Source organism: Lithobates pipiens, unplaced genomic scaffold, assembly GCF_037356315.1.
Source record: "Lithobates pipiens isolate NorthernLeopardFrog02 unplaced genomic scaffold, aLitPip1_a1.2 Scaffold_22, whole genome shotgun sequence".
Taxonomy (NCBI): domain Eukaryota; kingdom Metazoa; phylum Chordata; class Amphibia; order Anura; family Ranidae; genus Lithobates; species Lithobates pipiens.
This window is the reverse complement of record NW_027507784.1, coordinates 179,773,447-179,797,205: the sequence shown is the minus strand read 5'-3', so window position 1 is coordinate 179,797,205 and position 23,759 is coordinate 179,773,447. Positions and strand designations below refer to the sequence as shown.

The window sequence follows — 23,759 nt, the reverse complement described above, 5'->3', positions numbered from 1 at the left end:
CAAAAACCTATTGTTTTCAATAGCCCTTGTTCATATTTGAGCATCCTGTTACTTGTAGCAAAACGCCTGCCACTCCAAAAAGTACATGAGCGAGCTACTTTTCAGGCAGAATTTAGCATTTTTGTCTCTGTAGACGTCATGGAAACGCCTAAAAAGCACGACAGGGGTTTCTTTAAGCTTTTTCTTGCACGTTTTCTGCTGAAACAGCAGCTCTCCAACCCTTTTTCATCAGCACTCCACAACTTTAAGTTGAAAAGCACCAGACAAAACCTGCAAAAACACACAATTCTGCTCCAAAAAACAATCAAAAACGCTTGGAAAAAAAAAAAGTTTGAAAACGTGACGCTTGGGTGGGAATGTAGCCTCAAAGTCAGTTTAAACTCAATTATATGAAGGCCAGTCTCTGATCAACAGCTGGGTAACTATTTTTTCCTGAAATTAGGTTAAATGAATATTGCAAATGACTGCTCTGATTTCATGTTGTTATTCAGGATGTCACAGTGGTACGAATTACAGCAAATCGATTCCAAATTCTTGGAACAAGTCCATCAGTTGTATGATGACAGCTTTCCCATGGAGATCAGGCAATATCTGGCTCAATGGCTAGAAGGACAAGACTGGTAAGTGTTTATATATTGTATTATTACATTATTTCACATTATACATTTGGGGGCTAGGTGGGTGGCATGGCAGGTTTTGTGGTAGAGGCCAGAAGGGTGTAAAACCATGCCTACTAGAAACTTTTAAACATCTGTTTATTTATATCCATGCAGAGCTCAGCCTCTGTCATTGCAGCTCCTATGAAAAGCAATTCGCAGAGGATCGTTTTTCTGAGGCATTTGACATATAGCTCAGAGGCCATATGTCGCCTTTTTTAACCTTTGCAAAGCTGCAGTACCACTCTGCAACAGCATGCATTACATCAGGGATGCCCAACCTTTCGAAGAGTGAGGGCCACTTAAGTGACTTGGTAACCAGTCGAGGGCTACAATGAGTGGAGCGGGCGGATGACAGGTCTGTGTCCACTCTGCATATAGAGAGCAGACGCAGATACAACCCACTCTACTCTATGGGCCCTTCGAGGTAAGTGGTGCACCTGCGGATCAGAAATCAGCCCAGTACCCACTGCAGAACAGATATGGCCATATTTGGTATCACTCCGCCTGTGACAGGAGCCAGCGCTATACAGAAAGCATCGGCTTATGCGGCTCTGCTCCACAGCCACTTGCTTTCTCCGTCGCCGGCTTCATTTACAACACGGAGGCTCTAGGATGACAGATTGGTGATCTGGGCTTGCCAACCAGCCATCCCAGAGCAGGAGGTCATGGGCCACATCAGAGGGCTCTGCGGGCCACATGTGGCCCCCGGGCCACTGGTTGGGCACCCCTGCAATACAATCATTTGTAGGGTGGTTGTGGCACGGCCCCACTGACTGTCTGCAAAAGCAACCTGTGGTATAATTTTACTGCAAAGCATTGTAGCTGCTGCCCCAGCAATTGCATACAAAAAAATATCTGTTTTTTGTTATCATGTTTGGGAATGACAACGTTGCAGCTCAACCATTCAAAGGACTGGGGCCAGCGAACCTGGAAGGAAGACTGGGGGAGAATGGAAGCCCTGTCAGTGGTGACAGTGCACCACTGGAGGGCTCCGTTCTAAGATAAGTATTTCATAATATGCTAGTATGCAATGCATACTAGCACATTGTGCATTGCCTTGCAGGGGATTTTTTATTTCAAAGGCCATAATTTATTACTGCCTAAAATGCATAGTTTAGTTACAATATAATGTTGCATCATGTTCTTGTTTTGTAGCAGAAAATTGAGTTACACTGCATCTGAGCATCACAAACAAAAAGCGCTTTTTAATTCATTTTTAATATTCAAAACAAACACCCCATCCATCCATGTCTCCATGCTTTATTTTGCTGAGAAAATACCGCCCTAGCATTTCTGCCCATGGACATCTTGAGTACGGGCACGTGATCCATGTAGCATTTACTTCATGGAATCCATCTCCCCTTAGCTTAGACATGCAGGCAGGAGGGTGTGCTTAGCTAAGAAAGCCCTTCCTCCCGTCATAAAGACTCCTGAGATGTATGAGCTCATTTGCCTAGGTCTGGGAACCAGGAATAGCTAAAGATATTAGAAAAAAGTGGTGAATGAGTCAAAGCCACACATTTTAGATATTGGGATAGAATCATCAGAAAGACCTTTCAAGAAAAGTATCCATTTTCATGGAAAGATGACGGCATACCCTACCTGGGTACTATCTTAACGAATTCATCTGACTCTCTGTACTCAGTCAGCTATGTACCCTGGATAGGAAAACTCAGAGATCAACTCTCATGGCTAGCAAAACATGAACTGTCATGATCAGGCCGCTTTAAAATGCAGGTACTACCTCAAATTCAGTACCCATTCCAGTCCCACAATCATTTTTCCCTACAGCACAATCTATGGTGAACCCATATATATGGCAAGGTAGAAGAGCACGCTGTGCTTTCAGTAAACAAATTAATTCCAGAGCAGCAGGTGGGATGGGACAGTTCTTTATGATTACTACTTAGCTGCCATCTTAGCACAGAGAAAAACAACGGTTTAAATATCCACATAGTTCTCTGTGGTGTGATTTAGAATAGACAGCGACACCCCATGGAGACTTAGTATCATACCTACATGTACACCAACTCTCAAAATTACCCAATGCGCTTCCTTCCATGGTTCGAGCTACTTTAAAAGTATGGAAATACTTCACCATACAACTTGAAGAATCAGAGTCTACATCAGAACTCCCTCTATCCTATAACTCTGGCAGCTTTATCTAACCTTACCCCTGCCTCGTCATTATCACATTGGACTCAACAAGGTATCTCCAACGTTACAGATCTTTTTCGAGGTGGCTCTTTAAAAACTTTTCCCAATTTGTGTGTGGAATATGCTCTTCCACATACTGAACAATTCAACTACTGCCACATAAACTACTACATAAACCTCCCGATATCAAATGTAAAGTACCTGTGAAGATAGCCTTGATTTCTCAGACCCAGTACTAGCCCAAAAGGAGGCATTTCTCTATTCTATGCTACCATCAATAACAAAAAAGGTTGGGAAAGAGAGCTGAGGATATTCTCGGCAGCCCAATGGCAGAAAGCTCCATCTACAAACTATGCAGTAACGAAATGCGTTGCACTATGGGAACTAATACATAAAATTATGCTATGCTGGTACTAAACACCTTTCCTCATTTCCAAATTCCATCCCAACATCTCTCCACAATGCTGGAGAAAATGCGGACAAATTGGCAACTTATATCACATCTTCTGGTCATGTAGCAAACTTTCTAAGCTTTGGTCAAAAGTATTTAACTTAATCTCAGAAATTGCAGGGTTTGGCGTAGCTTTATCTCCAAGCTGGCGATCTTGAGCATTGGCATGGATGATATGCCGTAGATCCTCAGAACAGTGATAACCCATGTTTTGCTGGCCACAAGACTTTCTATAACCAAACTATGGAAGTCACACTCTGTACCTTTATGGACTGATAAATTAAATTAGTCCATATGCATTACAACTATGAAGTAAGATTTGCATCTTCACAAGGCAGATTTGAGACTGTGAATAATCTTTGGTTTTCCTGGTTGAATTGGTACTCTCAAAATAATGCAAATTTGTAAGGCGGTCCAGGTACTTCCCCTGATAAACATGTTTCGGCAACAAATCCCATTGGTCAATCTCCTACATAGAACAACACATCATCTTATTTTTGATTTGCTGATACTAATGACCCGAATATCGTATGAAAACTGTCGTCCGAGGAAGAATTGTACGATTTTCGGATCGTGTGTGCACTACTTTTTACAGCCGATCACGACAGTTTGTCCGATATTTTTCGATCTGACATACACAAAAATTTTCCTCGTACGATTCCAGATCGTACGATTTTCATTTAGTCAGTATAGTTGTCCGAAAATACCATACAAATACATTACAACACATGACATAACTTTCGATTTTTCTTTTTCTGTCACACGAGAATTTTCGTGACTTTATTTACCTATTCAATTTCTACTTGTGACTATTAAGCGAAAAAGGTTGTACGATCTGTCGCACGATATTACATTTTGTCAATAAACATTTTATGCTTTAGTTGGCTAACAGGTGAAGCTGCTTACTTCATTAGACAATAAACAACAATACTCATGCCTGACATCTTTCCTATTTTAGGGAACATGCTGCAAACAATGTCTCTTTGGCCACGATTCTCTTCCATGGACTTCTATCCCAGCTGGATGACCAGTACAGCAGATTTGCCCTGGAGTGCAATTTCTTATTACAACATAATATACGGAAAAGCAAACGGAATCTGCAGGTACCTCGTGTATTTACCGTTGTATTATAAGTTGCAAATTAGGTATATAAAAACAAATCTTTTGTATATTTTTGGATAGAATAAGAAAATGCCCCTGTCAACAGTAGGAAGTAAAAGAATATCTTTCAAAAACAAAGGGATATCCTCTCTTAAACAACGCTTAACAGAGCAGGTTTCCTCTCCGGAATATTTACTGTACCCTTTACCCCTGTTTCTATGATAACTAAAACATTTTGGATTTTCCACTACTTGCTGTACTAGGAACAATGGTTGGCATAAAAAAAATGGAGCAACAGTTTATAAATTTTCAAATAATTTCTAAAGAAATCCTCAAAAATAGACATGTTGAAAAAGGAGTAAAAGGGAACCTTGTGAGGGAACCGCCACCATTTGCGTAAAGGCTTACCGGAACTAGTGGACTTAGAGAGGTATATACCACCTAAGTCTTGTAGTGATGAACACTATGTGCGATATGAAACTCCACTCATATAAAAAAGTCATAAAATTGAACACTCACATTTGAAGAAGCGATCACATTCTTCAAATGTGAGTGTTCAGTTTTATTATTAAAATTTTCATAAATATTCCTCAAAATGATATCACACTATGTGGAACTTTGTTTAATTTCTGTCTACGTGTGAATATGAGAAACTTCCTTGGTCGTCTCTTTTGCCCGTTTGTGAGAATAACTTGCTTACCAGTGCCATTCATAAATTCTAACTTGATCGTGGCTATTCGGATTGCTGAGAGTTTCATATTGCATATAGGGGGTTATTTACTAAAGGAAAATCCAATTTGCACTGCAAGTGCACTTGGAAGTGCGGTCGCTGTAGATCCGAGGGGGACATGCAAGGAAAATAAAAAACAGCCTTTTAGCATGCACATGATTGGATGATAAAATCAGCAGAACTTCCCCTCATTTCAATTCTACCCCTTAGATTTAGAGCGACTGCACTTCCAAGTGTACTTTCGGTGCAAAGTGTATTTGCCTTTCCTAAATAACCCCCATAGTGTTCATCACTATAAGCCTGGTTGACTTAGGTCACCTCTCTATGTCCACTAGTTCCGGTAAGCCTTTACGCAATTGGTGGCGATTCCCTTACAAGATTCCCTTTTACTCCCTTTTCAACATGTCTATTTTAGGAATTATTTGAAAATTTATAAACCGTTGCTCCATTTTTTTTTATGCCATTCATTACTTACATGGTGGACTTTATATACATTTTCATTTTTTGTCAGTTCATTGATATTTGATGTTTATTATTTCACTTGGAGGATTTTATGTCACAATTTGTCAGTATTGTTGATATTTAATATCATTGTCTACACTAAATAATTTTAAGTGCTGCATTTCTCTATATTTTTTGGTATTTGTGCTGTTTGTCTTCGGCTGTGCTGGCTGCTTTTTATTATACAGCACAGCGCGGTATGTGTTTTTTTATTTATACTAGGAACAATGGTCACCAGGACTGATAGTGCGAGGAATCTGCTAATGCAGGCACAGGCAGCCATAAAAAAAACTAACATAGGTGATCTGGAACAACACACTTTACACGTTTAACACACAGTATTGTTAATGCGGTTCAGCTATACTTGTTACCTTGCTATGTCACACGCCCTTACTCAAACATTTACCCTTATTTTTGTCTCATTGTATGACAGACTTTGTTTCAATGCACTTTTTATGTTTTTGTGGAGATACTTCAATAAAAAGCATTTACAAAAAAAAAACTAACATATGCATATAGGTAATGCTTCTTCCATATTCTATCCAAAAAAAAAGGTTTTCTCTTTACATACATTTTAATTTAGTGCTAAAATAAAACCCATGGATACTGCAGGAATACTGTACTTTAAAGTGATATTAAAGGATTTTTTTTTTTAATAAATCTGTTATACTTACCTGCTTTGTGCAATGGTTTTGCACAGAGCAACCCGGTCATCCTCCTTCTCTGGTTCTCCAGCACTCCTAGCTCCACCATATTCACATACTGCTGAGTTACCCATAGCAGGCTGCTTGCTATGGGAGCACTCATGCGTGCTTGCTCCGAGCCCTTCTCTGTGTTTCCATATACACACAGAGCAGAGCCCAGAGTCCAGTCACCCCAATTCCTCCTCACTGTGATTGGTCAAAACATTATTTATGATCTCATCAAAATATAAACTATTTCCCTTACTGCATCTCCAACATAACTTTTGGAAAACTCTGAACAGGATTTTATTTTTTTTCTCTCATAAAGTTATAGTTGTCTCATGGATGGTGTCTCCCAATTATTCTGAGGATCTCTGCAGATCTTTGCATTGTGGGCACTGATTGGCATCCATTGTGGCACTGACTGGCATCCCTGGTGGTCTAGGGAGGATTACCTTTTGCTTGGCATCCCTGGTGGTCTGGTGGCGTCCCTGGTGGTCCAGTGTGGGCATCCTCAGGGGGGCTGTGCTGATAATCGATCAGCACAGACCCCCCCCCTGTCAGAGGAGCAGCCGATCGGCTCTCTACTCGCGTCTGACAGACGCGAGTGAGGAAAAGCCGATCACCAGCTCTTCCTATTTATACTGTGATCAGCCGTGATTGGACACGACTGATCACGTGGTAAAGAGTCTCTGTCGGAGACTCTTTACCGAGATCGCAGTTGCCGGGAGTCAGACTGACACCCCGCAACAACGATCGCCGCGATGCGCGCCCCCGGGGGCGCGCAGCGGCTCATAATCCTGATCACGTCATATGACGTCCGATCAGGATTATGCAACCACTTTGCCACCGTCAATTGCCTATAGGGCAGGCGGCAAGTGGTTAAAGTGCCTTGAAAAAGCATTCATAGTTTCATACCCCTTGAAATTTTCCACATCTTGCCATGTTACAACCAAAAACTTGAATGTATTTTATTGGGATTTTATGTGATAGACCAACACAAAGTGGCACAACAAAATGATAAATGGTTTTCAATTTTTTTTTTGAAATAAATAAGTGAAAAGTGTGTTGTGCATTTGTATTCAGCACCACTGAATCAATACTTTGTAGAAGCACCTTTCGCTGCAATTACAGCTGCAAGTCTTTTTGGGGATGTCTCTACCAGCTTTGCACATCTAGAGCGTGGCATTTTTGCCTATTCTTCTTTGAAAAGTAGCTCAAGCTCTGTCTGATTAGATGTAGAGCGTCTGCGAACAGCAATTTTAAGTCTTGCTACAGATTCTCGATTTGGATTTAGGTCTGGACTTTGACTGGGCCATTCTAACACATGAATATGCTTTGATCTAAACTATTCCATTGTAGCTCTGACTGTATGTTTAGGTTTGTTGTCCTGTTGGGAGGTGAACCTCTGCCCCAGTCTCAAGTCTTTTGCAGACTCAACAGGTTTTCTTCTAAGATTGCCCTGTATTTGGCTACATCCGTCTTCCCATCAACTCTGACCAGCTTCCCTGTTCCTGCGGATGAAAAGCATCCCCACAACAAGATGCTACCACCTCCATGTTTCATGGTGGGGATGGTGCGTTCCGAGTGATGTGCAGTGTTTTCTGACACACATAGCGTTTTGCTTTTAATTACATTTTGGTCTCATCTGACTAGATAACCTTCTTCCACATGTTTGCTGTGTGTGGGAACATGGCTTGCAAACTACAAATAGGACTTCTTCTTATGGCTTTCTTTCAACAATGGCTTTCTTCTTGCCACTCTTCCATAAAGGCCAGATTTGTGGAGTGCACAACTAATAGTTGTCCTGTGGACAGATTCTCCCACCTGAGCTGTGGATCTCTGCAGCTTCTCCAGAGTTACCATGGGCCTCTTGGCTACCTCCTTTCATCAATGGTCTCCTTGCCTGGCCTGTCAGTTTAGGAGGACAGCCATGTCTCAGTAGGTTTGCAGTTGTGCCATACTCTTTCCATTTTCGGATGATGGATTGAACAGTGCTCCGTAGGATATTTAAAGCTCAGGATAATTTTTTATGACCTAACCCTGCTTTAAACTTCTCCACAATGTTATCCCTGACCTGTCTGGTGTGTTCCTTGGCCTTTATGATGCTTTTTGTTCACTAATGTTCTCTAACAAACCTCTGAGGGCTTCACAGAACAGCTGTATTTATACTGAGATTAAATTACACACATTAAATTACTCTATTTACTAATTAGGTGACTTCTGAAGGCAATTGGTTCCACTAGATTTTAGTTTAGTTAGAGATATCAGAGTAAAGGGGGCTGAATACAAATGCACGCCACACTTTTCAGATATTTATTTGTAAAGAATTTGGAAAAACCATTTATAATTTTCCTTCCACTTCACAATTATGTGCCACTTTGTGTTGATGACATAAAATCCCAATAAAATACATTTCCGTTTTTGGTTGTAACATGACAAAATGTGGAAAATTTCAGGGGGTATGAATACTTTTTCAAAGCATTGTATGTTGGGGTGTTTGCCATTTGTTTGTAATGGTGGTAATTGGTGAAGGGAGGCACTGGATACAATCACTGCCATTGTGCTATTGCTTGGTGTCCAGTGCATCCTTATACACTTAAGGAGGGGTGGCTCCCTACAGGCATAATTGCCCTAAATCTAGCCATTATTATATATGTGCTCCAACTCCAGAGACTCTCAAAATTAGAGTTAGGACTGCACTACATTGGGGTGCCGCAGCATGGCCGTTACAGCTTACTGATATATTTGCAAATGTGTGCAAACTAGACCCCTGGTTTTCACATGAACTGTTAGGATCAATTTGGTTTGTTGCAGACTGGCTGGTAAGTTGAGTTGGGAATTTTTATTTGTTTTTTTTGCATGACACCCTTCCATTTGTTGGTCTTAATTACCACCAGTTTGTTAAAAGATAAGTTCACACACATAATCGGTGTGTGCCATGTACCCTCTCGATCTCCCAGCTAGCAGGGATACCCCCCCGCTAGCTGTCACAATTAAAAAAAACTGGCTAAGTGGTGCTCCACCCACCCGGGTGCGTCACACATTTAAAGTGTTCTGTTAATGAAAAAGTACAAGGAGCCTTTACAGCTGTCAGCTTGTAGTTTTCAATGAACTACTACGGTGCTGTGAAGTTCTTAGGTAGTTAATACAGGCACATAGATCTGCAAGAGACCTGCATGGCACCAGCAATCTGCTGATCACTGGTGAAATGCTTTAGTTAGAGGCTCCAGAAACAACAACAAAAAAAATGCACTTTTTTTTACCTGCAAAAAATCACTTATCCTTTTCTCAAGTTGGCGGTAATTCTTTCCTTTCATCTGGCCAACTGGCAATAGTATGAACTATCTGTATTTGTTGTATGTGCTCGTACTATTACCAAAACTGTCTCAAAGGCTTGCATAAGTTCGTTTTTTACAATACATGTTATGGTTTCATTAGTTTTGGCACCTTTTCGTTTTGGCACCAATTAAATTTTTTCCTACCTTTTGGGATGTGGTGCCTTGCTCCACATATCTCTGGTTGAACTATCTATTGTGCTATTGAATCTAATACTTGATACCTCAGTCAACGCTTGAGTCTGTTACCCAAGTTTGACATCTGAATCTCATACTTGAGTCGGACACTTGACTCTGATGTTCGAGACCAATACCCAATGCTTGATGAGGACACTTGCCTCTGATGCTTGAGTCTGACATTTGAGCCTGACACTTTATTTTGAGGTTTTATCTACCACTATGTCTTTTCAAGGTTTGGCAAGTGATGGATATTCACATAAATAATGATTTTTAGGAAAAATTACAGAGATTTGGAGTAGGGTATGAGAAGGAATGCGACAAATGACTAAAGCTGGCCATGCACTAGTAGACTTTTGAACAAATGTTCATGCAAATATTTGTATGAATATTAGCTTGAAAATGCTTAGTACATTCGATTACTTTTTTCAAATGTAATTCGAATGTACTTCATAATATCAATTGCTTTTACCATTCAGTTTTTGAGTGAATCGACTACCAAATGAAAACAACATACACTGTTAGAAATTTGTCCGTTTGAGAAAAACTTTCAGTCCCGTTCCTTCTAATTTTCTCGTAATTTTCTCGTCATTAAAGTCCAAAACAAACATTCATTTGACCTCAAAAACTAACACCCAAACACCATTAGAAAATCAACTAATGCTCTTAAAACAAACATTTTCAAATGAAAATACACTAGTGTATATACCCAGCTTTAGCCATGGCTTAATCAAAAACATCATAATAAAAGTAAACTCTTCTAACAAAGTTATTTTTTGTTTACAAATGTTTTATTTGGAAGTTCAATTGTACAAAAGTCAAATACAGCCAAAAAATGTAATTGTCAAAAATAAATATCTCAATGAAATATAATATTACAAGACAAATAAAGTGATTATAACAGTGTGGTGATTGATGTTTCTCATATGCATTATATACTGATATTGAGTACATATAGATATTCATAGCAATAAGCGTTAGACCAAGAAAACAAAGATCAGTTTACAAAGGTGAGGTACTGATTAAGGTATGTTCCAGTAAGACCACTTTTTTTCATAGATGTGGATTATATCATGTAATGTGTGAAAAATCCACTCTGAAAGTCTAAGTATTTCCATTCTAGCTAGTACTTGAAGCCATGGTATTGGATCTCCAGTTGTAAGCAATCATCAATTGGATAGAACTACACATTGAATGGAAGAGTTTCATACAGGGTGTTGGAATGTTAGGTATATTTGCATATAGTAGGCGAATCTGGGGGGTGGTGGTGATCTTTTGTTTAGAAGAATTTTCAAATCTTTCAACGGCCCTATGCCATATACTCTCAAGAAGGTTACAACTCCAGAATGTGTGTAGAATTGTGCCAGTAACCTGACAGCCCCTAAAACAGTTTGAGAGAAATTGAGGCATAAAAAGTGTAGGGGGTTAAGTACCATCTGGAGAATATTTTTGTAGGGGTTTCTCTGAAAGAGATGGCCTTATTACTTTTGCAGAGATTATCTGACATAGTGTGCCACATATCAACTGTAAATGTGCAAACCAGATCCGATTCCCAATGAAGCATTGGTCCAGATTTGTTTGGCATATCAAGATTGTTGAGGTAATTATACAATCTGGATATGAGGCCTCTGTCTCTAGCAGAGAAAGTACATATTCCCTCAAAAAAAGTAATAGGGGAGTGTGTGGGGAGCGAATTTTGTAAAAAAGACTCTAATTTGATGGTATTGTAGCTCAGAGGAGGGGAGATCCCATCTAGCCTGCAAGGTTGGGAATGGAGTAAATTCTCCACCGGTCAGCAAAGAACCGAGTGTGGTTAGACCCTTTCCGATCCAATTGGAGAAAGAATCCATGTTATTATATGCCAATATGAATCTGGGGTCTCCTAAAAAAGAGGCAAGAGGGGAGGTTTCCGAGGATAGTTTGTAGGGTTTATTAATCTTGAGCCATAGTTGATAAAAGTGGGCTACAATAGTGTTAAGTTTAAAAAGTTTATTATAAGAGGTAGATTTAGACCAAAGTATACCCTGTATAGTGGAGCTATTGAGTAAGTCTCAATTTTTTTCCAAGGGGTTTCGTGTGTTGGTGAGAACCATTGAGAAAGTTGCACTAGTCTAGCAGAGAGAAAATAAAGCCAGATGTTTGGAAGGCCCATTCCCCCTAAAATTTGAGATCTATGCATATGGGCATAGCTACATCTGGGTTTCTTCTCTGCCAAATCAAGTTGTTGAGTTCTCTTTGAAGGGAAGCAAGCCTAGACTTTGAGACATTTATAGGGAGAGCACGGAAGTAGCATAGAAGTTTAGGAAGGATCGTCATTTTTATGGCACATATCCTACCAAGGAAAGAGATATGGATACTTGACCAAGTTTTAAGAAGGGAAGAGATGTGGGTAAATATGGGGAGGTAATTGGTTTTGTATAGGAGGTTATGGGAGGATGTTACTATGATGCCTAGATATTTAAACAATTGAGAACACCAAATAAATGGGATATTTTTAGAAAGATGGTCCCATGTATGTTGGGTGTAATTAATCGGTAAGGCTGAACATTTATTTCAATTGATTTTAAGGCCTGATATGTCATGGAAGAAGTTGAGTTCTTTGAGGAGGGAGGGAATAGAGGTGAGAGGTTCGGTTAGGAATATGAGTGCATCATCAGCGTATAAGCTAAGTTTGAACTCCCCTCCCCCTTTGGTGTAACCCTTTATGTCAATATTATTCCTAATTCTTTGGGCCAGTGGTTCAGTTGCTAGTGCAAATAGAAGGGGGAATAAAGGGCAGCCCTGTCTGGTACCTCTGCTAAGAGGAAAGAATTCTGAGTTATGACCAGGGAGTCTAATTCTAGTCTGGGGGGATGATATAATGCATTAAAGCCATGCAAGAAGTTTTAAGAAATGCCATATTTTTGTAAAAGGTGGTTAAGATGACACTATCAAATGCCTTATGAATGTCTAAGCTTAGGAGGCATAAATTGCGAGAGTGTAGGTTAGCATCTTGGATAATATTGGTGACCAATCTGATGTTGTCGACTATCTGACGGCTAGGGATAAAACCAGTCTGGTCGATGTGTATGAGATTTGTGATGACTGTTGCCAGTCTGCCGGCTAGCAGTCTTCCAAAAATTTGTAGGTCGTTACTGAGGACTGAAATAGGGCGAAAGTTTTGTGGGAGAGAGTGATCTTTACCTGGCTTTGGGATTAAAGATAAATTGGCTAAAAGCATCTCCTCAGGGAATTGGTTACCTTTGAGAATGTGATTAAAAAGTTTGGTTAGATTGGGGGCTAGAAGAGAAGCATATTTTTTGTAGAGGTCGACCGATATATCGGCCTATATTTGCCGTTTTTTAAATAATCGGCATCGGCCGATTTGTGCTGATAAAAAGCCGATTTAGAACTACAGCGGGACTTTGAAATGACTTCTGTATAGAAGTCAGTCTAAGTTGACTGAGTCGTCATAGCAACCCTTTCCTCCACTCTGGGCAGACTGCCAAGAAAAGAACAGAAAGATACAATGTTTACACTTGAATGAATGAAGTCATCTCAGTGTGTAGAAGTTCTCAGTTTAACCATTTAAAGACTAAATCTTTTCTGACACTTGTTGCTTACAAGTAAAAATCCTGTATTTTCTGCCAGAAAATCACTTAGACCCCCCCAAAAATGATACATATTTTTTTAGCAGAGATCCTAGGGAATAAAATAGCGGTTGTTGCAATATTTTATGTCACACGGCATTTGCACAGAGGTCTTTCAAATGCATTTTTTTGGGAAAAAAATACACCATTTAAAAAATAAAAATAAAATAAAAACAGTAAAGTTAGCCCATTTTTTTTTTTTTTGTCCAAAAGTTTTGACTACCTGTTTTTATTTAATATATATATATATATATATATTTTTTTTTTATCTAAATCATACATACAAGTAAACTGATTGGAGGTTTGTTTTGTTTAATAAATGTTTAAGTGTAAGAAATTTTCTGTATCACGTATGAAGGCTGCTTTCACACTGGAGCGGGCAGGCGTTGATGGTAAAACGCAAGTTTTAGCGGCTCTTTACCATCATTTTAGCGGTGCTATTTGGCTGCTAGTGGGGCACATATAACCCAGCTAGCGGCCAAGGAAGAGGTTAAATGCGCCCATGAAGCACCGCTGCCAAATCGCATTGCATGCGCTTCGGCAGTGGTGCCCATTCATATCAATGGGCAGGAGTGGTGGAGGAGAGGTATACACCACTCCAAATGTGCTGCTTGCAGGACTTTTTTTTAAGATCCTGCCAGCGCATCGCCTCAGTGTGAAAGCACTCTGTCTTTCACACAGACTGCAGGGGAGCCATTTTACAGGCACTTTACAGGCGCTATTTTTAGCCCAAAAGCGCCTTAAAACGCCCCAGTGGGAAAGGTGTGTTAGATCAAGGGGGATTAAAAATAAATAAATAAATAAAATAAAATCGGCCTAACATATCGGCCCAAAAAAATCGGCATCATATATCGGCTATCGGCCGCCATGATTTCTAAATATCGGCATCGGCATCGGCCAGAGAAAAACCCATATCGGTCGACCTCTAATTTTTTGTAATATGTGGAGGAGAAACCGTCAGGTCCTGGGGCTGTGGAAGTTTTGAGAGATTTAATTATTTTGATTAACTCAGAGTCTGTGCAAGGTGCATTAAGGGACTCAGTTTGCTGAGCATTAAGGGATGGTAATTTAATTTCATCTAGCCAGGTTTTTGAAGTTTGGTTGGGTTGAGATTGAGGGTCGGAAAGGAGGTCTTTATAAAAAACTTCTTGTGGGTGGGTGACAAGATTGCTGGCCTGGATTCTAATTTTGTAAGTATGAGGTAGTTTGTGTTCTTGATTTAGCTTCCTAGCAAACATAGCTGAAGGAGAATTGCTGTGAAACAGGGATTTAGCTTTCGAAAATCTGAGGGACTTTTCTGTGTTTGCTGATAAAATAAGGTCTAAGGCTTGGCGCTTATCTTGTTTGTTTGGTAATCTCTTGGGATGGGTTGTGCTGTAATTTATTGTAAAGGTAAATTAAGTCCCTAGTGAGGCATCTGATGTCTGTGAGGCCGCGTACACACGGGCGGACTGTTCGCCCAACCTTGTCCGCTGAACAGTGTTTGGGCGGACAGTCCGCTCGTGTGTGGGCTTTCAGCGGACAGTTTCAGCGGACAGTTGGACGGACAAAGTCTTTCGGAAATTCCGAAAAACTGTCCGCTGAAACTGTGTTTGAGCGAACAGTCCGCCCGTGTGTGGGCCTGTCCGCTGTACTTTCGAAATGAGCGGACTGTTCCCGCTCGGAAAGTCCGCCCATTTCGAGCGCGTGTACAGGTAGGCGGGGCCCGCGAAGGAGACGTCGCGGGCTCCGCCGCCTGGAATGGGCTTAAAGGGGAACCCCAACGCCGAAAAAAATCGGCGTGGGGGTTCCCCCCAAGTCCACACCAGACCCTTGTCCGAGCACGCTACCCGGCCGGCCAGGAAAGGGGGGCGAGCGAGCGCGCCCCCCCTCCTGAGCCGTACCAGGCCGCGTGCCCTCAACATGGGGGGTGCCTTGGGGAAGGGGGGGCCGCGCGGCCCCCCCACCCCAAAGCACCTTGTCCCCATGTTGATGAGGACAAGGGCCTCTTCCCGACAACCCTGGCCGTTGGTTGTCGGGGTCTGCGGGCGGGGGGCTTATCGGAATCCGGGAGCCCCCTTTAAGAAGGGGGCCCCCGGATACCGGCCCCCCACCCTATGTGAATGAGTATGGGGTACAATGTACCCCTACCCATTCACCTGTGAAATAAAGTACAAATAAAAACACAACACAGGGGGAAAAAATATTTTATTGCACAGCCGGGGGTCTTCCGTCTTCGGGGGTCTTCTCGCCGGACTCCTCCGCTATGTGTGTGTAGCTCTTTTGCCAGCGGAGGAGTCCGGCTTTCTTCCTCCCCGCCGCCGGCCTCTTCTCCCGACTTCGGGGGTCTTGTCCCCCTCTTCGGTTCTTCTGCCGGGCCACCGCGCCTGGTCCGGTGGCCCGGTCTTCTGTCGCCGTCTTCCGTTCTTCTGTCGCCGCCTTCGGTTCTTCTGCCGGGCCACCGCGCCTTCTTGTAGCTCTTTTACAGGCGGTGGCCCGGTCTTCTGTCGCCGTCGCCGCCTTCCGTTCTTGTTCTTCTTCTTGTTCTTCTTGTTCTTCTCCAGGCGATGTTGACTCGACGAGCTCTCCGGCCGGAATGCCGGGGACGCGCTGTGCGGTCACTTATATAGTGACAATGGGGCGGGGTCACATGGTATATGTCACATGGGTTGGTCACATGGGTTGATGTCACATGGGGACTATGACATCGTAAGGGGGCGGGGTCACCATGTGACATCAACCCATGTGACATATACCATGTGACCCCGCCCCATTGTCACTATATAAGTCACAGCGCAGGGCGGCTCTGGCATTCCGGCCGGAGGGAGCGACGTGTCAACATCGCCTGGAGAAGAACAAGAAGAACAAGAAGAAGAACACGAACGGAAGGCGGCGACGGCGACAGAAGACCGGGCCACCGCCTGTAAAAGAGCTACAAGAAGGCGCGGTGGCCCGGCAGAAGAACCGAAGGCGGCGACAGAAGAACGGAAGACGGCGACAGAAGACCGGGCCACCGGACCAGGCGCGGTGGCCCGGCAGAAGAACCGAAGAGGGGGACAAGACCCCCGAAGTCGGGAGAAGAGGCCGGCGGCGGGGAGGAAGAAAGCCGGACTCCTCCGCTGGCAAAAGAGCTACACACACATAGCGGAGGAGTCCGGCGAGAAGACCCCCGAAGACGGAAGACCCCCGGCTGTGCAATAAAATATTTTTTCCCCCTGTGTTGTGTTTTTATTTGTACTTTATTTCACAGGTGAATGGGTAGGGGTACATTGTACCCCATACTCATTCACATAGGGTGGGGGGCCGGTATCCGGGGGCCCCCTTCTTAAAGGTGGCTCCCGTATTCCGATAAGCCCCCCGCCCGCAGACCCCGACAACCAACGGCCAGGGTTGTCGGGAAGAGGCCCTTGTCCTCATCAACATGGGGACAAGGTGCTTTGGGGTGGGGGGGCCGCGCGGCCCCCCCCTTCCCCAAGGCACCCCCCCATGTTGAGGGCACGCGGCCTGGTACGGCTCAGGAGGGGGGGGCGCGCTCGCTCGCCCCCCTTTCCTGGCCGGCCGGGTAGCGTGCTCGGACAAGGGTCTGGTGTGGACTTGGGGGGAACCCCCACGCCGATTTTTTTCGGCGTTGGGGTTCCCCTTTAAGCCCATTCCAGGCGGCGGAGCCCGCGACGTCTCCTTCGCGGGCCCCGCCTACCTGTACACGCGCTCGAAATGGGCGGATTTGCCTCCTCCTTACGTGGGCGAGTCCGTTCATTTCAAAAGTTGAGCGAACTGTTTGCCCAACCTTGTTCGTCAAACAGTCCGCTCGTGTGTGGGCAAGTCCGCTCATGCAAATTTTGAGCGGACTGTTTGACAAACTGTTTGCCGAACAAGGTTGGGCGAACAGTCCGCGCGTGTGTACGCGGCCTAAGTCTTTCTTTATTTTTCTTTGCAGCTAAGCTTATTAATTGACTGTGGAGAACCGCTTTCTGAGCTACCCAAAGTGTCGTTGGGGGGGTTTCATCCTTCGTATTTTCTAAAGTAGTTTTCTATGTGTGTAGATATAGATTGAAAAATAGAAGGGTCCGTTAGTAATGAGTCATTAAGACGCCAGTTGAACGGGGAAGGTGCAAGTCTTATATGTTTTGATGTTTCAAAAGTAGTGATATTGTGATCAGACCGGGAGAAGGCTGGATGGTGGCCCTAGAGGAATTAGCTACTAAAACGGGAGTACAGAAAATATAGTCCAGGCTGGCATAGACGTTGTGGGGATGTGAATAATGTGTATAGGCTCTTATTCCAACATTATGTGCCCTCCAGGTGTCTATGAGTTGAGATTTGCTAAGAGAGCAGTTAATATTTTTTGAGAGGGGACCACCCTGCTTCTATCCAAGGCTGGGTGTGCGGCTAAGTTGAAATCGCCGCCTAAAATTATATGGGGTGAGCTATAACGGTCTAGGATTTTCGAAAAATTTGGTGAAAAATGTCAACTGAGACTCATTGGGAGCATAAACCGAGGCTATGGTTATATCACATTTGTTGATTGAACCCTTAATAATAACATAGCGGCTATCTGTGTCCTTGTATATGTTCTGAATATCTAGAATTATAGAGGTACGGATGAAGATAGCGACTCCACGGGATTTGTTATCAAAAGTGGTATAATAAAATTGATTGTATTGTGTTAAAGTAGTTTGGATGGTTGGAGGAAGAAAAGTGTGTCTCCTGCATCAGTATGATGTCAGCTCCAATTCTTTTATAATGCTGAAAGGCTTTTTTTCTTTTGGGCGTGGAGTTGAAGCCCTGCACATTATGTAATATTATCTCAAGACCCATTAATAAACATCACTTGGGGGCGTGGCTTAGCGGCTGATGTAGGAGGACGTGCATGCCTTGAGCTCCGCCGGCCATCCGTGCTTACATCCTTACAGTCTGATCTGAAGAGCTATTTTTGGAGCCCTTACCTCCTGCCACACTGGGAGAAGCATCCCGGACCACCGCGGCATATCTCGGGACCCCCGCTGTGATGTCTAGACGCCATACCGGAGGGAAGGGGCTGACGGACCCCCCAGGCCAAGATGGCGCCGGCGCGCGGCGTGCAGCCAGAGACCAGTACAAGGAAGCGGCACAAAAGCTCCTCTATGGTGGTAAATCGTACAAAGATGCCCTGGCTGGCCAGCCCTCGCCTCAAGCTACCCCTGGAAGTTCTCCTGAGGCAGATGACACAGTCCCCTTGGAGGATGATGATGGATTGTCCGCAGCATGGCGCACAGTGAGTACACCTAGAGACAGTGATAGGCCTGGGACACAGACCATCCCCTCTCCAGTACCGGAGGGAGAGCCTACGCTAAGGGACATATTTGCTGCTGTCACCTCCTGTAATCATTCTATTGCAGCCCTCTCAGAGGACATCAAAGGGGTTAAGGCTGAAATAACTTTTGTCCGCCATGACATGCAAAAGCTAAGGGAGAGGACAGCTGCCCTTGAAGGCAGGCTGAGCACAGTAGAAGATGATCTGGCCCCTATGCAAAGGGATCTGAAATATAATTGCCATCTTACCGAACAGCACGCTATGCGACTTGATGAGATGGAAAATCGCATGAGATGCAATAATATTCGCGCTCTGGGGATTCCGGAACGTGTTGAGGGTAAAAACCCGGTTGACTTTATTGAAAACTGGTTAATTGCCACCTTTGGTAAGGACTCCTTATCACCGCTTTTTGCTGTGGAACGCGCCCACCGGGTACCGTCTCGCCCCCTACCTCCGGGCAACCGCCCCAGGCCCTTCTTGTTTAAACTCCTCAACTATAGAGACAGGGACACCATTCTCTCTAAAGCGCGGGGGTTGTCAGACAAAATGGAGATTGAGAACTCCAGGATTTCGCTATTCCCGGACTTTTCAGCAGAGCTTCAGAAAAAGCGTGCAACATTTCTTGAGGTTAAGAGACGCCTTCGGGACCTTAACGTTCAATATGGTATGCTATATCCGGCCCGGCTCAGGGTTACGGCTCTGGGCTCCGCGCACTTTTTTGATCGCCCTGCGGCGGCGGCACAGTGGCTTGACCAAGAGCACAACGCACTCAAAGCCGCCAAGCTTCAAAGATCTCCTCCATGATAATGACATCTTCAGACAAGATGACTGGACTTACATTTCTTCAGGCCCGGCGGAAGGCAAAGGTTTATGGCTTCATTACAAACCCACCAGAGCTACAGGATGCCTGCACATGTGAAACCCTGTTTGCCATCTAGAAGAGTCTTCTATGGGTGTTTCCATGGCCTTCCCCCCCGCCCCAGAGTTCCGGATGGGGGCTATTAGACTGCTACTTCTCCCGTTTGGGAGCCCAGCGGGCTTCGATACAGAAGTTACCACGGTTTTTTGCTGTTTAACTGTTTCTCTTTTCTTTTTCCTTTTACTTAATTTTTTCTCTCTCAGGATCACAATGGACACGGACTATATCCCAGCATGTCTGCACCCGTCTGGGCGACTCTTCCTCGGTACTGCTGTTCATGAAGGACTTTTTTCTCCCCCTTTTTGGGGCATCTCAGGTGATGCGACTTCTCAGTCGCTTGTTGTTGTTATCTATGTGTTAAATGCATCTTTCCTCCCTAGTTGCTTACGAATGTTAATAAGGTCACTCCTATCTACACTTATGTTTTGTATTCCTGATGGCAAAGGTTAGATTTCTCTCTTGGAATGTCAGAGGGCTGGGCAGCCCGGTAAAAAGGCTGGCGGTGTTAAAACACCTCAAAGATATGAAGGCTGGAATTGTGTGTCTGCAGGAGACACATTTTGCTCCTGTTGGTACGCATAGCCTTGGGCCTAGACTGTATACCCAGCAATTCCACTCTACATACTCTGCTTATGCAAGGGGAGTGAGTATCCTAATTAGACAACGTACCCAATTCTCTTGCTCCCAACAGGTTATTGACCCAGGGGGGAGGTACATCTTTTTGCTGTGTAAGATTGCTACTGTACATTGCATTATCGCCAACGTATATATCCCACCTCCGTACTCAGCAGAGATCCTCAGGCGCCTCGCTGGGTTTATGGCACAGTTCCCTGGCATACCCCTACTGGCGATGGGCGATTTTAATAACTATGTTAATGGCATGTGGGATAAGATTCCAGCGCCTCCTTTGGTCCCCTCCCGCCCTAATGGCGATACTCCCTTTGCTGCCCTATTAGCTGAACTTGGGCTGGTGGATGTCTGGCGGAGAGCCCACCCCCACACCTGATTGTACTCCTGTTGCTCTCCAGCGTTTGGGAGCTTGTCTAGAATAGACTTGGGACTTTGGAACTCCACCCTTCTCCCCCTAATTAGTGACTCTGGGTATGGGGATAGACACATATCCGACCACTCCTCTTTGTGGATTGAGATGTCCCTATCCACTGACCTTGCACCTAGGAGTTGGAAGCTTAACCCCTTTTGGCTTACACTCTTTCCGCAGCCTGACCCCATAGCGAGTGCCCTTAAACTCTTCCTGCAGGACAATTTAGACTCGGCCTCTATAGATGTGGTCTGGGATGCAGCTAAGGCCTTCCTTAGAGGGCAATTTATCACTGCTATAAATGGTATAAAACAGAATACTAAAGCTTGGGAAATGGAGGTCGGTAGGGCACTCAGAGAGTCAGAGCAGGCCTATATTGCCAACCCCTCAGAGGACACAAAGAGAACTTGGTTGGGGGCGCAGTCTATGTCCAGACAGGTGGCTCTACAACTGTCAGAAAATAAATGATTTTTCCTACAACAAACACACTTTGAGGAAGGGGAATCGACAGGTCATATGCTGGCTCTGCTGGCAAAGGCTCAGGGTTCTACACCTATGGTTCACTCACTGTGCGATTCGCAGGGGGTGACCCATTCGGATACCCCTGGGATCTTGCAGATGTTTCGGTCCTTTTATGCAGACTTGTACTCATCCAAGGTGCAGCCCGGTGACGGGGAGATTGTGGGCTTCCTGGACGGATGTGATATCCCATGCTTGTCTGCGTCGGATGGGGAGCTGTTGAACGCCCCCATAACGGAGGATGAATTGGCCTCTGCACTGGAACACTCCCATAATAATAAAGCTCCGGGGGCGGATGGCCTCCCATCCGAGGTATACAAGCGTTACGCTGGTGTTCTTCTGCCCACTCTTTTGAAAGTGTTTAACAACGCCCTAGAGACAGGGGTCCTGCCTGCTTCTATGAACGAAGCAATCATAATTGTACTTCTAAAACCGGGTAAGGTAGCTACATCACCGGACGCATACAGGCCCATCTCCTTGCTCACGACGGACGTTAAACTATTGGCTCGGGTCTTGGCAACGAGATTGTCCCTGGTAATACACAAACTGATCCATAGGGATCAATCAGGGTTTATTCCCTCACGTTCGACTGCCCTAAATATTCGCCGTTTATTTCTAAACCTACAGGTCCCTGTGGATAACCCCGGTAATCAGGCCGTCCTCTCGCTGGACGCAGCTAAGGCCTTCGATAGTGTTGAATGGCCTTATCTGTGGAAAGTGATGGAAAGGATGGGGTTGGGCAGTACATTTATTAGTTGGGTCCAACTACTATATGCTAAGCCTACGGCTAGAATTAGAGCTAATGCGGAACTCTCCGAACCATTCATGCTGTATAGAGGCACGAGACAGGGGTGCCCTCTGTCGCCCCTGCTCTTTGCCATGGCGCTTGAGCCACTGGCAGCAAGAATGAGATCGGCTCCGGACATTGTTGGATTCTGCAGGCCCACTGGGACGGATGTGGTATCACTATACGCGGATGACACACTTATTTACCTGGGGGACACACAGGGTTCCCTAACAGCAACTATGCACTTGATTACCCTATTTGGTACATTATCCGGTTTCAAGATAAACTGGGACAAGTCTGTATTAATGCCCTTGTCCCCTTTAACGGCACCTCTACCCCCATGCGCAAACATGATACAGACGGTTGCGACCTTTAAATACCTGGGGGTTCAGATATCCCCCGAGGTGACGAACTACGCCAATCTGAATCTTCTACCGCTATTACTTAAGTTCAGGGAAAAATGTAAAACTTGGTGCAAACTACCGCTATCGGTAGTGGGAAGGGTGAACCTCATCAAAATGGTATGGGCTCCACAATTGCTCTACGTTTGCCATAACTCGCCGACCTGGATTCCGAAACGTTGGTTCGATAAAATTGACTCTCAGTTTAGGGAATTAATATGGTGTAGGAAGACGGCCAGGCTTAGTTTACTTACCCTGCAATATAAAAAGGACGAAGGGGGGTTGGCACTACCACATGCTAGATTGTATTTTTTGGCTTCGCAGCTTCAACATTTGGGTGGTTGGGGGTCGGATGACCCCCTGGACCCGATACGTAGGATACTTGATGACACTGGTGCCCCGGACACAGCATTGTCCAGGTTGGAAGCAGGCTTCCCTCATATGGACAGGAGTTCCCCAACTATTATACTACTGAATACCCTATGGTCCCATGTTAAACGACTGCTACGAATACGTGGCTTCCTTGGTCTCACCCCTATTTGGCGGAACGCTAACTATGGCGAGCTTTTTAAGCTCAAGGGATTTGGTAACTGGAGAAGGAGCGGCCTCCGGTACCTCTCGCAGTTGTATAGTGGCCGGGTGCTGAAGTCCTTCATGGAAATACAGGCTGAGTTTGGCATACCGCGTAGGGACTTTTTTAAATACTTACAGTTACGACATGCGCTACAGGCGCAAGCCCGCAGTATGCAGCTTTGCCTAACTGATCATGCTGTAGTACAAGGGATATTCATGCAGACTGAATGAAAGGGTATGATATCTAGGGGGTATGACATGCTTCTTGACGCAGTGCAGGACCCGGCACATCTTCCATGTCGGCAGAAGTGGGAGGCGGACCTGGGGCCTATGGACGCGGAGACCTGGAACCTTTGCTTGTCCTCCGCTCCGTTGGTGTCGGTATCGGCCTCCCATAAACTCTCCCATCTATATCTACTGCATAGGGTTTATAGGACGCCAGTTAAACTGCACAGCTGGGGTGTTAGGGGGTCCCCCCTTTGCCCAAAATGTATGCGGGACCATGGGGATCTCATGCATATGTTCTGGAGGTGCCCGAAACTAAAAAGGTATTGGGATGAGATCCTTGACACTATCTCCTCTGTATTCTCTGTTGGTATTCCGCGGTGTCCATTGGTCTGCCTGTTGGGGGCCCTAGACGAAGAATCGTTAACGCCTTCGGCTCATACTGCCATTATTCGGTAGCCAGGAAATTAATAGCGCGATTGTGGATAACACACAGGGTTCCCACCAGGCAGCAATGGACGGACCAAGTGAACCAGATGCTGATCAGGGAAAAAATAACATACCAACACAGAAACGCACCGCACAAATTTAATCCTAT

General features: G+C 44.5%; 1 protein-coding gene across 1 annotated transcript in view; it reads left to right on the top strand.

Moving 5' to 3' along the window:
* Window positions 1-23,759, top strand: part of STAT1 (signal transducer and activator of transcription 1) — a 137,671-nt gene that overhangs the window by 18,140 nt on the left and 95,772 nt on the right. The window contains exons 2-3 of the mRNA XM_077448694.1: window positions 492-620; window positions 4,226-4,370. Coding sequence (XP_077304820.1) covers window positions 493-620; window positions 4,226-4,370 — 273 coding nt within the window. The 5' untranslated portion in view covers window position 492. The remainder of the gene's footprint in view (window positions 1-491; window positions 621-4,225; window positions 4,371-23,759) is intronic.